The 17,904-nt window shown below is 39.0% G+C and overlaps 1 gene segment (V, D, J or C); it reads left to right on the top strand.

The window, feature by feature from the left end:
• The first annotated feature begins 5,178 nt into the window (after positions 1–5,178).
• Positions 5,179–9,639, top strand: LOC114645103 (Ig heavy chain V region 914-like). The segment is given in 2 exon segments: positions 5,179–5,268; positions 9,332–9,639. Coding segments are annotated over 2 exon segments (357 nt in total).
• Positions 9,640–17,904: the final 8,265 nt, after the last annotated feature.

Raw genomic sequence — 17,904 nt, 5'->3', positions numbered from 1 at the left:
AGATAATTTCCTGTTAGATTTGCCTTTGCGATGACAATTGATAAGGCACAGGGCCAAACTTTCAAAAAGATTTGCCTGTATCTGCCAAAACCAGTTTTCAGTCACGGACAGTTGTATGTTGCTCTCTCCAGAGTTCCATCTTTTCATTCACTTACTGGTATGCCTGCAGGAACACGTGCAGCGAGCGAGCGAGAGAGAGCGAGCGACACACACACGCATACAGGCGCGCGCGAGAGAGAGAGCGCTGGACGCATAAGAATAATAATACTTCATTACATTGATATACCAGTGTTTTCAGTATTCAAAGCGCTATACACACAGGGAGAAACCGGAAACTGAACCCAAAATCTTCCACAGTGTCCTTACTGCAAAACAGCAGCACTACCATTGCGCTACAAGGCAGTTAAAGAATGCACCAGCCTCGATTTTGTTTTCACTTCTGTTTACAGCGATCGGATCGTAGCGTGCATTGTTGCAATGTTACTTTTCTTGGTGGCTTATTACATTACGGATGTTTCACATGTTAATTTTTTTTCCCTGTGCTTAAAAGACATTAAAAAAGTGTTTCTCAACTGTGACTCCGGAACAACTCAGTACGCAAGCTATATTAAGCGTCAACAACGAAGACTCGCTACACCTTAATGAACAAGTGCTGAAACTTATCCCTACCGACAAAGTAACTTTCACCAGCGTGGCCTCCATCGTCACAGACGATTCCGCTTTCAGTCACGGGCAATTGTATGTTGCTCTCTCCAGAGGTCCATCTATTCATTCATTCACAGTGGTATCCACAAACCCACCCCATTTGGACAACTGTGTCGTTCAGCAAGTGTTCACCCATCAATACATAATTATGCGGCGTATGTTACGCCGCGGGTTGGCTAGTACAATTTATTTTTATATAGCCCAAAATCACACAAGAAGTTCCACAATGGGCTTTAACAGGCCCAACCTCTTGACAGCCTCCCAGCCCTGACTCTCTAAGAAGACAAGGAAAAACTTCCAAAAAAAAAAAATGGTTGTAGGGAAAAAAATGGAAGAAACCTTAGAAAAGTCAGTTCAAAGAGAGACCCCTTTCCAGGTAGGTTAGATGTGCAGTGGGTGTCAAAAAGAAGGTGGTCAATACAATACAATACAATACACAGAACAGAACACAAGTAATCTTCAGTACAATATAAAAATAAAAATATTACAAGTATGGAGCAGAATTTAACAGTAGATAGTAAGACATAATATGATTTGGATTTGTTTAGAGTCCTGGAGACCTCAGCCACCAAGCTGCCTCCCCCAATTGGCCATTCCAAAGCGGAGACAGCCAATCCAATGAAAGGACCCCTCTACCCCACGATTCCTGCAATCCTCCATTAGGGATGACTTAACCTTAGGCAGGCAAAACAACTTGGCAGGTGGGCTGTGGCACCAAGTGTCACATTTGAGTACCGAGAAGAGAAACAGGATAGGTAAGAAATTCTAACTATCATTTTACTTATGTTTTAGTGCTAATGACTCACAACAGAGATACAGTCTGTACAGTTAATCAGCAGCTCTAGTCAGGATATGCTAAACTGAAGTAGTGAGTCTTCAGCCGGGATTTGAAAGCTGAGACCGAAGGGGCATCTCTTATAGTAGCAGGCAGACCATTCCACAGTTTAGGGGCCTTATAACTAAAAGCTCGACCTCCCACTGTTATTTTATTAATTCTTGGAATCATAAGCAGACCGGCATCTTGAGATCTTAATGTGCACTTTAGTTTGTAAGTCATGATAAGTTCAGACAAGTAAACCAGACCTTGGCCATTTAAGACTTTATATGTTAAAAGGAGGATTTTGAAATCTGCCCTAAACGTAACTGGGAGCCAGTGTAAGGGTTTAAGAACTGGAATTATGTGTTCATAGTTTCTTGTTCTTGTAATAATTCTTGCAGCATCATTTTGGATTAACTGGAGGCTGTATAAAGAACAGTTTGAACATCCAGTGAACACCACATGTGCTGTGACATAAAAGAAACAAGAGGTCGTAGGAAGGGTTGGGGTGTCGTGGAGCAAATCTGTTTAATGATGATGTTTTAGTAGTAGTAGAAACCTTAGTGGCAACAGTAGAGAGCACAGGCTCTGCTGACATTATGGTGTGTGATTGATTGACAAGGTGGGGTTTTAAGGATGGCAGACGAGAAGAAAAGGGGGTGGGCATGTGGAAACATTACTAGTCCTCCAAAGACTGGATGTCTTCTTAGCTAAAAGTGTAACAGGTGAGCATGTAAGCTGTGGTGCAACCTTCCCTTTGTACCCCTTTTTTACCCCTTGTGTTGCAGTACAGATGTCGATATGTTCAAATACGTTTTGATATCTGTGTTAAATGTAGAAGGATTCATGTTTGTCAGTTACTGTATAAGTTGAATTGCTAAATTTGTGATAAGATTACTCACAACTGTTTCATTTGTTTAAATTGTTTCATTTGTTTAAATTAGACATTTTGTTCTTGTTTTATGCACACCAAATTAATTGATTAATTGCTTGTGTTTATTGTGCTTTAAGTGGTATGTTAATTTAATTGGTTCATTCATAGTTTGATTCTTGAATTCTCTCAGGTGAAGTTAGTTTAGGATGATGAATAACAGCTGAGCAGATAGGCAGATAGGAAACCTGTATAAGTAGGAAAGAAAAAAAAGCCTACAGAAAGGGAAGCTGGGGGTGTTTAAGTTTTTTTTTTCTTTGGTGTGTAATACTGCCTATAGTTTTCATTGTAATGTTTTAGATTATATCTTTTTTGTTCAATTTGAAAACTGCACAATGTTGGGGACATAAATTGAAGTTTTTTAATTGAGAAAAGGACTCTGGCCTGCCAAGTGAACTGCCAGTGTTTGACCCTTGCGTACCAGAGAAATTCAAGAGGCATGGAATCTGTACGCTACGCCAAGGTGGAAGGTTGTGAAGAGAATTGGAGTGAAACATGGCTGGAAGTTTCTAGATTAAGCTAAATGCTTTGTGAAGCAGGAACCTGATCATGGATAGTGGTGGAGGGTTCCTTTAGTATGTGGCGCATTTCAATCCATGAATAAGATGCTTTCTCTTCAACAAATGGTAGTCCTGGTGCCAGCTTTGAAGAAACTGTAGTTGCTTTGGTGTCAAATTTTGTTGTACATTTCTACCAATATTTTATTTCTTAATGTTTTGTGTTATTTTATTTTTTTGAAACATTGTATATGGGAAATTCATATTCATTGTGTGTAACCTGAGAACCTGGTTAAAAAAAAAATAAAATAAAAAAAAAATATATATATATTAAAAATATATATAACATGTGTACATATGTATTTTATGGTAGTTCAGCCTCGGCACAAACAGACATGGACACAATGTTCCAAAAAACACACTCTTTACTAATAAAAGTCCAGCACACAACACAATGCCCCTGCACTAAACACCTTTCTTCCATCCTTTTCTTGCCCTTCCGGACTTCTCCTGCCACCTTTCCACCTCTCCTCCCGAGCATTGACTTCTTCCTCCTGACTCAGCTCTCTCACTTGGAGGAGGCGGCCTCTTTTATAACACCCCAGATGTGCTCCAGGTGCTCTCTGATGATTTTCCAGCAGCACTTCCTGGTGTGGCAGAAGTGTGTTGCGCCTGTGAAGATTACGGGGAAGACGTGCCCCACAGGTGAAGAAAAATAAATAGTTTATCTGTTTTACTTGTGCCTCCATGTCCAGTCTGTGTTAGGTCACGCGCCTATATAGCGCCTTTTCACAATTTATATACATACAGGAGTGGACAATAGTAGGTTTAGTGCTGTGAGTGTGTGAAACACAGAGTTTATCTTTATATTATTTAATTATTTAATAATTATTGTATTATTTATTTGTATTATTTGTCTCCTTATGTGTCTTCTTCTTCTTCTTAAAGCTATGAGTTAATAAAGCTATTGTAATAATCATAAATTGAATGTCTTTTTCCATATGAACGACTGTAAACCTACTTTTGCCCCACCCTGTATACCATATATATATATATATATATATATATATATATATATATATATATATATATATACACAGTGGAACCTGTCATGACCCGCTGGTTCCTTTTATAGTTCACCAGGTGTTTGATTACTGAGTTCCATTTGCACTTCCGGGTGTGATTCATATGCTGCCCACACAGGAGTCCCAAACACAGCACCCCCTGGCGGTGCCTGCGGGAACCCAACTCCAATTCCCAGGGAGCCCTGTGGGAAGCCGAGACACTGCTCCAGCCCTGGGGGGGGCGGCCGTCTAGCGTTCAGGGGGAGGTATTGCAGTGTCCAGGGCTGCTCCCCCTGAATATAGTGTGCAGGGGTGTCTGCCACACCACCCATTCATCCATCTTCTAAACCTACTTATCATGAGCAGGTCTGAAGAAAAGCTGGAGTCTATCCTAGCAAGCATTGGATGCAAAGCAGGAAAGTGTGCCAGCCCATTGAAGATTATTATTATTATTATTATTATACAAATATAATTAATTACTAAATATTATACAAAAACTTACTAGATTTTAAAATAAATAAAAATCTGATGATTAACGTGAGCTCAGTAGACGTAAGTGTAATGATATTTTTTTTTAGAAATGCTGTGAATGGATGATTTAAACGTATCCGTGGTTGGCAGTATTGACACATTTATCACAATCTAAATGAGAACAGACCAATCAGCACAACAAATCTCGCCAGTCTTAACCACTTACTTCTTCCAAACAAGCTGAGTTTTGAAGGTCCCTGAAGTTCTACTGTCCACCACACTACTTGGTAACTTATTCCACGGTTCTCTGTGCAAAGAAAAACTTCCTAATATTTGTATATAATTTATCCTTAACAAGTTTCTAACTGTGCTTCTATGTCCTTTTCCTAGCCTGGAGCCTGAAGTAAGTTCAAAAGTTAGATTAAATATTAAACAAACTTTCATCATATTTAAGTGCATTCAGCAGAGATTTGGCGGTCATATAAATCCATGAGGAATGTTCAAAATGGATGAATTAAATGTTTCAAAAATTAAACAGCATCTCTGAAAGTTTTATAAAGCAAGGTTTGTAGAAGGATACTTTTGTGTGCTTTCACGTATCTAACCCTCCCATTCTGAGATTTATGCAAAGCTGTCTCCACTACTTCTTACTATCTTCTCTCCCCAATGGCTATAAAAGGTGTAGAAGCTCAATGCTGTTACTGTTAGCGTATCAAACAACAGAGCGTTTTAAAATGGAACTCTTGGACTCAATTTTGATTTTAATGACAGTGTATGCCTTCAGTAAGTGCTTCATATAATAAGACTCCAACAGAATTGTTCTGAGTTAGAACAGATTTTAAATTTCTTTCTTCTGTTTTTTAGATGCTTCTGCTGAAATAAAGCTGCAAGAATCTGATCCGATAACTCTACTGCCCGGACAGTCACACCAGTTGTCTTGTAAAGCCTCCGGGTTCACATTCAGTAGCCACTACATGCACTGGGTTCGTCAACCTCCTGGTAAAGGACTGGAATGGGTGGCAGAAATAAGACCTGATGCTAGCAAGCAGTGGTATGCAAAATCTGTTGAGGGGTGATTTACAATCAGCAGAGACAATTCCAACAACATGCTGTACTTAAACATGAACAACCTGCAGACTGCAGACATGGCTGTGTATTACTGTGTTAGATAAACACAGTGAGTGAATTGTAGTGAAATTCATATCAAAAAGTGAAATACCATGCAAACAGATGTTTTTGGTATTTGGGAGTTAAAGCAAAAAAAAAAATGTTAATACTTCTTGAGATTTGATTTTGTCTTGTCATTTTTATCACAAAGAATTGTACTTAACAGCCAAAACAGAAAACCACAGGATCACGTTTATTTTTTCTTATGAGATGTACGTTAAGTTCTGTTTATGTATTCAACTTTAAAGTATGTTTTGAAATTAAACATGCAGTTTTTCTTAAATTTAGAAATTTCACAAGCTTTAAAGGATATGTTTTTAACTTTAATGAAACCATTTGCACAATCTCTTTTTAAGTCAGCATGGTGGTGCAGTAGTTAGCATTATTGTCTCAGAACTCCAGGGATCCTGGTTCAGTTTTTGGGCTGTGGAGTTCACATGTTGTCTCCCAAGGATGAGCTCTTTAGACTGATTAACATCTCAAGATCAGCTCAGTATTAGATAGATAGATAGATAGATAGATAGATAGATAGATAGATAGATAGATAGATAGATAGATAGATAGATAGATAGATAGATAGATAGATAGATAGATAGATAGATAGATAGATAGATAGATAGATAGATAGATAGATAGATAGATAGATAGATAGATAGATAGAACTTTATTTGTCCCCAGGTAGAATTTGGCTTTTTTACAGAAGCTGTTTAAATAAATAAACAAACAAACAAACAAACAAACACACACACTACTCTGAACACACATCAGAATGACTATAAAGCAAGAAAATTATTAAGAAAGAAAAATGTCTGACTTGGCTGTGTAATAGATGGCATCTCTCTTACACATAAAGAGACCCAGACTTTGATAAAACCCCAGATAAAAAAGGATGTCCTAGGAGAAAATCAGGGATCTCCTAATAGTGTACCATGTAGACCAGTGAGCTCCCGTTTCTCAGAAGGACGCTGCCTGTGGGGACGGGTAAACGGTCCACCTTCAGCAAGCTGAGGGGCGGAGCAGGTATTTCCAGCCTGCTGCCAAACACACAGGGCATGAATGTCAGGAGGAAAACAGCTGTTTTATGAATGTGCAGGCTGGGCCACTTGTGGAGGAAATGTCTGCTGAGAACTGGGAGGATATCAGATGGCAGAGTTTATGCAGTATCTCCCCACAGTTCTCTTGTTCTTGCCTTATAGGACGAATCCATGGTCTGTCCATCACAAACAAACCCTCCTGGAGAAAGACAACCCTCACGGGACTGGACGCTACACTTCACAGTGCTCAGCTCAGGGTGGGGCAGTGTAATAGACGGCCGGCAGCTCAACCCAGCCAGGATGCCCATAGAATGGAAGGATGGGGGAAGGCAACCTCTTTGGGACAATACTTCCCCCAGGACGTTAGATGGCAAATTCCCCGCAGTGTAGTGGTGCCCTGGATTTCCACAGGGCACCATGGGACATGTGGTTTTTATACCACACCCATGCTGGCTACCTTGGGTTCCGCCAGGGATGCTGCAAGTGAACCTGAGGAGTCAGGCTTTCCAATAGCCCGGAAGTACAAAGTCACGAGGACAGAAGTACTTCCAGGCTGATTAAAGAACCTGGGATTCTCCATCTGATCCGGAAGTGCTGGCAAGTCACGTGGGAGGAAGAGTAGAAGCACTTTCGGGTCAAGAAATATATAAAGGACTGCTGAAGACCCAGCAAGTGAGCCAGAGTTATGTGGATGGTGGACAAAGCTTCCTGGGAGGTATGGAGGAGTGAAGAAGAATTTTGCATTGTTTATTTGAGTGCCTATTAGTGGCTGTGGTGCTTAGGGCACTGTTTCAAGAAGAAAAAGTATTAAAATACTTCTTGGTGCTTTTAACCTGTGTCCTGTGCGTCTGCCTTTTGGGTTTAAAGGGGCAACAGTGACCCCTAGTATCTCAAAGCTGTCACAGTCACAGTGAGGCATTATGCAGAAGTATTGCTGTTGGTATAAAGGAGTCCCCGTAGCATTTCTTGACACACTTCTGCTGAATGATTCATTTGCTGAAAGTCCTCAGTGTTAGTGTGTCAGAGAGGGGATGTGTAGCATTGTTACCAATGGTGTTCAGTTTTGTATATAATTTTTTTTTTTTTTTGCTGTGACCTCCAGGTGGTCCAAAGTGTGTCCTATAACTGACCCTGCCCTTTTAATTAGCTCTTTCATTTAGTAGAATTCTCTTGAAGAGATGTTACCAGTCCAGCATACCACAGTGTAGAAAATTGCGCTGGCCATCACAGAGGAGCAGAAGAGGATAAGGATGTCACTTGTCACATTAAAGAAATGCAGCCTCCTAAGTTACAATAAAAGAGCCTGCTCTGCCTTTTCTAATATAGTTCCTCTGTGTTCCTAGACCAGTCCAACCTGTAATTAACGTGGACCCTCAAGTATCTGTAGGAGTGGACCACTTCTACATCAACTCCTTGAATGTTCAAACGTTAACATTATACAAAGATATTGTCTGTCTGTATACCTGCATTGTTAGCACTCTTTAATTTAATATTTTCTTTATCAGTATGCTGCTGCTGGAGTATGTGAATTTCCCCTTGGGATTAATAAAGTATCTATCTATCTATCTATGGTTCTCTGTGCAAAGAAAAACTTCCTAATATTTGTATAAAATTTACCCTTAACAAGTTTCCAACTGTGTCCACATGTTTTAATTAACTAATTTTAAAGTAACTGTCTCAATCCACTGTACTAGTTTCCTTTATAATTGTAAATACTTCAATCATAACTCCTCTTACACTTATTTTACTTAAACTGAAAAGGCTCATTTCTTTAAATATTTGCTTGTAATTCATCCCCTGTAGCACAGCCTATTCACTCTTCTCTGGACTTTTCCTAGCACCGCTATGTCCTTTTTCTAGCCTGAGGACCACAACTGCATGCAGTTTTCCAGTTGAGGCCTCACCAGTGCATTATAAAACTTGAGGATAACCTCCTTGGACTTGTACTCCATACTTCAGGGTGCTATAACATTCTTTTAGCCTTCTTAATGGCTTCTGAACACTGTCTGGCACTTTCTACTTGTAATACTATTTACACTTACTTATATTAAATTTCACCTGCCACAAATCTGCCCAAGCCTATGTACTTTTCAAGTCCCCCTGTAATGATTCAACAGATTCAAGATTATCTGCCAATCCACCTAGCTTGGTATCATCTGCATACTTGACAAATTTGTAAGTAAGTTCAAAAGTTAGATTAAATATCAAACAAACATTCATCATATTTAAGTGCATTCAGCAGAGATTTGGCTGTCATATACAGTAAATCCATGAGGAATGTTCAAAATGGATGAATTAATGGTTTCAAAAATTAAACAGCATCTCTGAAAAGTTTATAAAGTATGGTTTCTATAAGGATATTTTTGTGTGCTTTCATGTATCTAACCCTCCCATTCTGAGATTTATGCAAAGTTGTCTCCACTACTTCTTACTATCTTCTCTCCCCAATGGCTATAAAAGGTGTAGAAGCTCAATGCTGTTACTGTTAGCGTATCAAACAACAGAGCATTTTAAAATGGAACTCTTGGACTCAATTTTGATTTTAATGACAGTGTATGCCTTCAGTAAGTGCTTCATATAATAAGACTCCAACAGAATTGTTCTGAGTTAGAACAGATTTTAAATTTCTTTCTTCTCTTTTTTAGATGCTTCTGCTGAAATAAAGCTGCAAGAATCTGATCCAATAACTCTACTGCCCGGACAGTCACACCGGTTGTCTTGTAAAGCCTCAGGGTTCACCTTCAGTAGCCACTACATGGGCTGGGTTCATCAACCTCCTGGTAAAGGACTGGAATGGGTGGCAACAATCAATCCTGGTGGCAGCAGCCAGTGGTATGCAAAATCTGTTGAGGGACGATTTACAATCAGCAGAGACAATTCCAACAACATGCTGTACTTAAACATGAACAACCTGCAAACTACAGACATGGCTGTGTATTACTGTGTTAGATAAACACAGTGAGTGAATTGTAGTGAAATCCATATCAAAAAGTGAAATACCATGCAAACAGATGTTTTTGGTATTTGGCAGTTAAAGCAAAAAAAAATGTTAATACTTCTTGAGATTTTATTTTGGCTTGTCTTTTTTATCACAAAGAATTGTTGTTACCAGTCAAAACAGAAAACCACAGGATCACATGTTTATTTTTTTATGAGATGTACATTAAGTTCTGTTTATGTATTCAACATTATAGTATGTTTTGAAATTAAAATGCAGTTTTTCTTAAATTTAGAAATTTCACAAGCTTTAAAGGATATGTTTTTAACTCCCAAGGATGAGCACTTTAGACTGATTAGATAGATAGATAGATAGATAGATAGATAGATAGATAGATAGATAGATAGATAGATAGATAGATAGATAGATAGATAGATAGATAGATAAAGAAATTTTGCTTTTACAGGAGTTCTTTAAACAAATAAATACATAAATAGGTAGATAAATAAGTAAATAAATACACACACACACACACTTTGGTCTGAACACACACTGGCGTTAGTATAAGAAAGAAAAATTCAAGAAAAAAGTTTTGGTTTGGCTGTCACAGTCAGAGTGAGGCATTATGCAAACATATTGATGTTGGTATAAAGGAGCCTCAGTAACATTTCTTGACACACTTCTGCTGAATAATTCATTGGCTGACAGTCTTCAGTGTTAGTGTGACAGACAAAGGATGTGTAGCATTGTTCATAATGGCACTCAGCTTTGTTTTAATTCTCTCCTCCTCTATTACCTTCATCCTATATTTGAGCTTGCCCCTTTAATTAGCCTGTTGATTTGGTGAACCTCTTTTGAAGTGATGTTACCAACCCATCACACCACAGCATATCTGATTCATGTTGTAAGTTAAATCAGATCATTTAACTTTCTTGTGCCACTTAAATGTATCAGTACTTGTAAAGTCTTCTGAGAATGAGAAACTTCTTTGACATAACTTAAAGGACTTCACACTGCAACAAAAAGGAAGATTAGTAAATGTGAAAAATACCCCAGTCCAGTTGGATGTGAATGTTACTAATTATCTGGAATTATAGAAAACAAAATGAAATTATTGGGTTTAGATACGTCATGCATAAAACTTACACAGAGATAGTAAATTGGAAAATTAAAACTGCAACATGTATCCAGTGGAAAAGACAGATCAACTCATGTAGGGTCGTAATTTTTAAAATTAGCAGTAATTCCCACCAGAAATAAATCATCGGGTCACCGCTGTTTCTTGAGAACACAATGCACTTTAAGATCATTTAGAGTAGTGTCCAATATTATAAATGTGGATGTGAATTCACTGGTCTGGCTTCCCCACCTGCTCTTAGGCTACAGTCATCTATCTATCTATCTATCTATCTATCTATCTATCTATCTATCTATCTATCTATCTATCTATCTATCTATCTATCTATCTATCTATCTATCTATCTATCTATCTATCTATCTATCTATCTATCTATCTATTTATGCATGTATAGAAGCAAAGGTCTGTGATATGGTTTGTATATTTGTAGCTAAAAATCCACAAAGGGAGAAGATAAGTCCATATCTTAAAATTATTTTTTTATTCCTAAGCTTCCGATCCCTACCGGGCGTCATCATAAGAGGAACATGATTAGACATACAGGAATCAAAGGCAGTATATAGCAAATGAGGAAGAGAGGGTAGGTGTGTGTAAGGGGATTGGGAGTAACAAGGTGGGGTGTAGAGGGTGTTGGTCATAAAATCTTATTTAATATGTGGGTGCTCTTCTTTTTAAGCTTGCATATGCCGGGTTCATGTCCAAGTGTCTTTTTATGGTGTTTTCATTTGAGCGCACCATAAGTCACCATAGCAAAAGTGTGCCCTATTTATAGCAATTACACACTTTTTATAACAGAAACTTGCAAAACCAAAATCCATTTGCAAGGTTTTAATGTTCAATATAACTAAATACATAATGTAAAAATATTTCATGCAAGACCATTCCTGTCCCTGCCTGGTAAATAAGTCTGGAGGACAAGTATATTCTGACCCATAATTACCCTAAAATTGAAAAGTAGATAACTCAAAAATTTGAAAATGAAAACTATTCAATAATGTTCTTTTTCTATTATTACTTTTCATATTGCCATTACTGTCAGGTCTTTCTATATGTAGTTACTTATAAGCGTAAAACAACTTACTAAATCTATATAAATAAAATCTAAAATACACTCTTACTGTCTTTTCAATTTTTTAGCTTCATTAGATGTTATTTATACATGATGCACACTAAGAACCTCATTTCAACTGTCAAATCACATCTTGTCTGTTTGTTTCTTTGCCAATCACACAAAAATGGCTGAAATGATTTTCAGGAAAGTTTGCATTTAGGTTGATATAACTTAAAATATACATTATATAGCATTTCAAAGATTTCATAGGAGGGATTGTAATGAGTCAATGTTAATGAAATTCTGCATGTATAATAAAGATGAACCCAGGCTACATGATGGTTATGATGGGGTGTGATGGAGTGTCTCCAGAAAGACTCAGTCGAAGTTTATGAAATTTAACATCATATAACTGTTGATATAACTTAAAATTTACAGTTTGAGGCCTTGCAAAATTTTCACTGAGAAACTGGATTGAAATTGGTTTGGGGTTTTGGAGGTTAAAATAACAAAACTATGTTATCACGCTAAAATAGTTCAGCCAATGGAAATTAATTTGGGATTAATTTTGTTTTAGCCCTGTTTATATATTCCACGTCAGTAATTCAAAGGAAACATGGTGAGTAGGGTGTACAATGGGGTACCTGCACAAGAACTGAGCACCACTCAAAAATGGCTTTCTCTACTTTCACTATATTTTTTTAAGTTAGTATTTTGTATCATTCAGCTTCATCATGTAGTTGCTCATTTGTTTTCAATAGCTTTGTTTTGACTATTCACAGAAAGTTTTTAATGAGGGTTTTAGTTAACCTATAGCATATTGTGTTTCATTCACCTCTATGATATTCATCAGTTTTATTTGTTGTGTTTTCAATGTTTGCAGTGTGTTTAAAAAAATGTCATCAAGTTTAGTTTAGCTCATTTCAGTTTAGGTCATTTTCTGTGTCACTTTATTTCATTCACTGCTTTGAGAATAATTGCTTAAAGTACTTGGGTTTGGACAAAATATTTATTAAGGTTATGCAGAGTAATAAGTTTAGTTTAGCACATGTAGATGTTTTTTATTCAGTATATATTTGCAACTCTAAAACAGCAATAATGCAAAAAAATAAAATTGAAAAAATCAAGACTTGGTTCACAAATGAGCAGCTAAGAGAATGAGGATACAGTGAGAATTGGAGAGTCGAAACCAAAAAAGAACTAACTTCTAACCTATCAAGAATCCATCCACCTCTAGTGCTTCTGAGACAGAGCCTGCATGAAGATTGTGTAACTGCCAAACTAGAATGCCATTGACCAAAGAGAATATGATGTAGAATATGAGCCCCATTTCACTGGAGATTGAGTAAGACATGCAATTGCTTGTGAAATGGAAAGTGGAACTCAACATGGCTTGCATTTACAGGTAACCAAATGAGACAGAACCTGTAATATAAGTCATGTGTAAACAGTTACAGCAAATTTCAACACATGAACGAAAGAGTAGCTACTGATAGGGAGCATCATGTTTCTCCAAATGAGAGCAAAACTGAACAAGAATAGCAGTGACATTTAAGGAGATAGCATAAGAGGCATGTAACTTTTTTGGCAGAATTCACAAGGATGCTACATGGATATACATAATCAACGCTGACATACTCAACTTTGAATTTCCTAATTCCAAGAACAGCATTAAAGAAATGATCAGTTTCAACATGTTATTCTGATAGTTGAAAGATACCACAAAGAGCTCTGGCTCTCAAATAGTGGTAAGATAAGCTTAATGGTGGCATTGCATTTGACTCACTGATAGATTATGTGAAGATGTTCAATACTGGCTAAATGCAAGAAGTGTGTAATTACTGCTAGGCACTGAAGTGGAAGAAAGAGCCAAAGTGCTTGTGCTGCTTTTCAGGCTATATCAATCTTGGAAGATGGACCAGAGTCTCTGCACTATCTAGTGAATGAAAGCCACCATTTTAAACATTTCCTTCATGGTATAAGGTTGTAACGGCCGACTCACTCTCCTAAACTGGCAGCTACACCACCAAGACCCATGGCCTGGCAAGATGAGGACGTTAGATCCGACAAGCTGTATTTCTTCCAAATAAACTTCCCCCAATCGATGATCAAAAATAAGCCAATAAACAAACAGTATGTAAAATAATAAAGTGAATATATATTAAAGAAAGAAATGAACAAACTGCAAACAATATATATATATATATCATACCCCAACCAACTCCAACATAACATTCAACCCCAAAAGTGTCTGTCGGAAATTAATAATAAAAAGGAAAAGTGCAGGACAAAGTTAATATATAATACAAATTCTCCCTTGACCCCACACTGAACACGAACTCAATAAGACACACATAAAGTACGAAACGCACATACAAGTCCAGAAGATTTAACAGAAAACGGATAATGTTTGTGAATCTGGTTCAGCTGGAAAAATAGTCTGCAGAAAGTACAGAGAAGAAAATGATGGCTTGCTCCTCATCGCAAACAACAAGAAACAGTCTCATCGTGTTTGTCCTCACTATGTGGTGTGATTCAGAACCCCGGGGTTTTGCGGTGCAAAGCTGTTCTTTTTGGGTGTTGAAAGTGGCAAGAAGACAAAGGTGTGAATGATTTGAATGGCAGTCTAGTAGAACGAGATGTGTTTTTTTTTTTTTTTCTGTCCTTCCGTTTAAATAGAAAATGATCAGATGCAGGTGATGGAACTGACAGGACCAATTATCGTGAGGGGTCATGGTTCCACAGTGTTATCCTTCCCCCCCCCATTGTTTCCAGGGGAGCATATTTACATACACACAGACCATGCAAACAGGACAACACTACGAAAGATGGGACTCAGCACAAAATACATTTATGATGACGTTAATCATGTAGCACTGCTCCAAGGTGTTACAACAGCACTTTCAAATAACTTCTTTTGGTGCAAATGAAATCTCAGAAAGTATCCTTTTGCCAATGTTTATGGTCCAACCACAGGTTTACCATCTTATTGAGTCACTCCTTTCACAACCAAATAAAAACATCAACATTTCTACAAACCTAGTTTGTTTAAGATTATACAAGCCAGGCCAATATCAGTACATTACACAAAACAAATTTCAGACCAGATTTTGTGTGTTTTTTGCAGGAAGGTCTTCATGAAAACAAAACATACATAAGGAGTTTAATCACAGCTTTAGAGTCATTCTATCTAGAGTGAACCCATGATTACAGAATTATCACTTAAGAGACAAGAAACCCATGTGGCAGCACAGAGGAATCTATATATATTAATAAAGGGCAAAGCCCTGACTGACTCACTGACTGACTGACTGACTGACTGACCGACTCACTCACTCATCACTAATTCTCGAACTTCCCGTGTAGGTGGAAGGCTGAAATTTGGCAGGCTCATTCCTTACAGCTTACTTACAAAAGTTAGGCAGGTTTTATTTCGAAATTCTACGCGTAATGGTCATAACTGGAACCTCTTTTTTGTCCATATACTCTAATGGAGGAGGCGGAGTCACGTATCGCGTCATCACGCCTCCTACGTAATCACGTGAACTAAAAACAAGGAAGAGGTTTACAGCACGAGTCAAACGCGGGAACGAAGGTAAATGACGTTAATTTTTGAGTGTCTTTTAATACTGTGTAAGCATACATGTTAACACATGTGCAATTAAACGTGTGCATTTACGGGGTGATTTCTCAGGCTTAAAAGCTCGCCTTTTATCAAACGCGGGAACAAAGGTAAATGACGTTGTTCACTGTCTTTTAATACTGTGTAAGCATACATATTAACACATGTGCAAGTAAACGTGTGCATTTACGGGGTGATTTCTCAGGCTTAAAAGCTCGCCTTTTCCCAGACTTGTATGAGAGGTTAAGCTTTATACTGTAGCTGCAAACTGAGTAAATTAAGTGAACTGAGCAAGAGAACTTGTAGACCAAAAACAAAACCAGGATGTCAGTCCAATAGATTCAGTTGAACCCAACCTAACGCAGATATCACCTTAAAAATTATAGTGAAGGGCGGCACAGTGGTGCAGTGGTGGCGCTGCTGCCTCGCAGTAAGGAGACCCAGGTTTGCTTCCCGGGTCCTCCCTGCGTGGAGTTTGCATGTTCTCCTTGTGTCTGCGTAGGTTTCCTCCCACAGTCCAAAGACATGCAGGTTAGGTGGATTTGCGATTCTAAATTGGCCCTAGTGTGTGCTTGGTGTGTGTGTGTATTGTGCGGTGAGTGGACGTCCTGCCCAGGATTGGTTCCTGCTTTGCGCCCTGTGTTGGCTGGGATTGGCTCCAGCAGATCTGTGTTCGGATTCAGCAGGTTGGAAAATGGATGGATGGATGGAATTCTAGTGAAAATCCTAACTGATAAAAGGAGATATGTTTCTTGCTGCCACACACAAATATTTTTGAAAATTTATCCGACCTGCAGGAGGAACAGCACATCAACATCTTGTGTACTGACTAAGTGATAATGTCTAGCATGTGTGGCATTAGATTTCAGCATTTTGTCAGCTTTATTTGCTGCCAGTGGAGCTTTCTGTTGAATTTGAGAAAAGACAACCCTATACAATGTGTCCAGAATTCATCACTGTTTACTAGATAAGTGGGCTTCAGTTTAACTGTGAACTCAGTAGCCTAGTATGTGTGAGTATGGGTATGTGTGCAATGGACTAGTGGCCCATCCAATGCTGGTTCCTATATTTCAGTCAGTGCTCCTCCTGTGATCCTGAGTTGGATTAAGTAGGCTTGAAAATGGATGGTTACTTGAATTGTGAATTTTTTAGATAGGATCATGTGACATCATGGGACACCCTTTTGAAGAGAAGATCGGGGGAAGGGACATATTACCAGCAGTACCTCCCCGGGGACACAAGAGGGCAGCCCCCTTGGTTTACATCGGGGCCACAGAACTAGAGCTTAGAAGCTCAACCCAGCAGAGGTCTGTGGCCACCACCAGGGGGCTCCTGGACAGTTCCTAGAGTCTCGGCATGAAGCACTTCCGCCTCACCAGGAAGTGCTGCCAAAAGAGGAGCTAAGTTCATATGCAGCACTTCCACTACACCTGGAAGTGCTGCCGGATGTCAATTGGGAAACACCTGGAGCACTTCCGGGTGCAGTATAAAGGAGGCCGCCTCACTCCATTTGGAGAGCTGGAGTTGGGAGGCAGGGAAAAGAGCTTGCAAGAGTGGAGTGGGGGCGGCAGAACAAAGAGAGAGAGAGAGAAGAAGAAGAAGAAGAAAAGTACAGTATATAGTGGTGATTGGTACACTGTGTGTACTGTAAAAAGGAAAAGAGAATAAACGTTTGTGCTTTAGGACTGTCTGTCTGTTTGTGTCTGGGGTTCAAATTCACAAAGGCATTCCAGATGGGACTTTCTGCCTGTTAAAAGGCAGGGACCCGTCAAAAAAATAATTTTGTGAACGGCCTGGCACAACAGATGAAGACACGCACATGCTGCGGAACACACACACCCTTTGCTACCAGCAGTTCGTCCGATAAGCCACCAGAGGTCCACAGAAGCACCTTTCCTACCGATGGGGAGGAGGAAAAATAGGCAGGTCCCAAGAGCAGTGATCTCTCAATCCTGCATCACCATTGTGGAAGTCCGGGTCACCAAATGAGCTGAAGAGGCTACTTGGAGGAAGATCGCCCTGAAAAACGGGAGGTAAGCCTCGCATTGGAGAGTGGTGAGCTCGACGTGGAGTACTTTACTTTCCCCTGGTCGTATTTTTTGAATAGGGACTGCCCGGATCCACGTCTGTGACCAAAGCACAGACAGCATACAGACAGCATACTTGTTAAAGTATCCCTTCACAAAAAGTACAGGCGCTGACGGGCTCTTTTGGCTATGGAGGCAAAGTTGAAGGGCCACGATGTGGATTCAGAGGAGCTTGGTGTTTTTGACCTTCTTAACAACAATGCCGTCAGAGGTGGGTGAGCAGTGCTGGATATTGGCATTTCCTATAACTGTCTAGCAGACACATCAAATTAGAGAAGGTTCTTCCCACTCCACCATGCAGCATTCTTTCCACTGTGAAATATTTGAGGGGTGTTATGTTGCAAGGTCCACTTTCATTTGAGCTTCAAACATCTGATAGATG

This window comes from Erpetoichthys calabaricus, chromosome 2 (assembly GCF_900747795.2).
Source record: "Erpetoichthys calabaricus chromosome 2, fErpCal1.3, whole genome shotgun sequence".
NCBI classification, from domain to species: Eukaryota; Metazoa; Chordata; class Cladistia; order Polypteriformes; family Polypteridae; genus Erpetoichthys; species Erpetoichthys calabaricus.
This window is presented reverse-complemented; position numbering and strand designations above follow the sequence as displayed.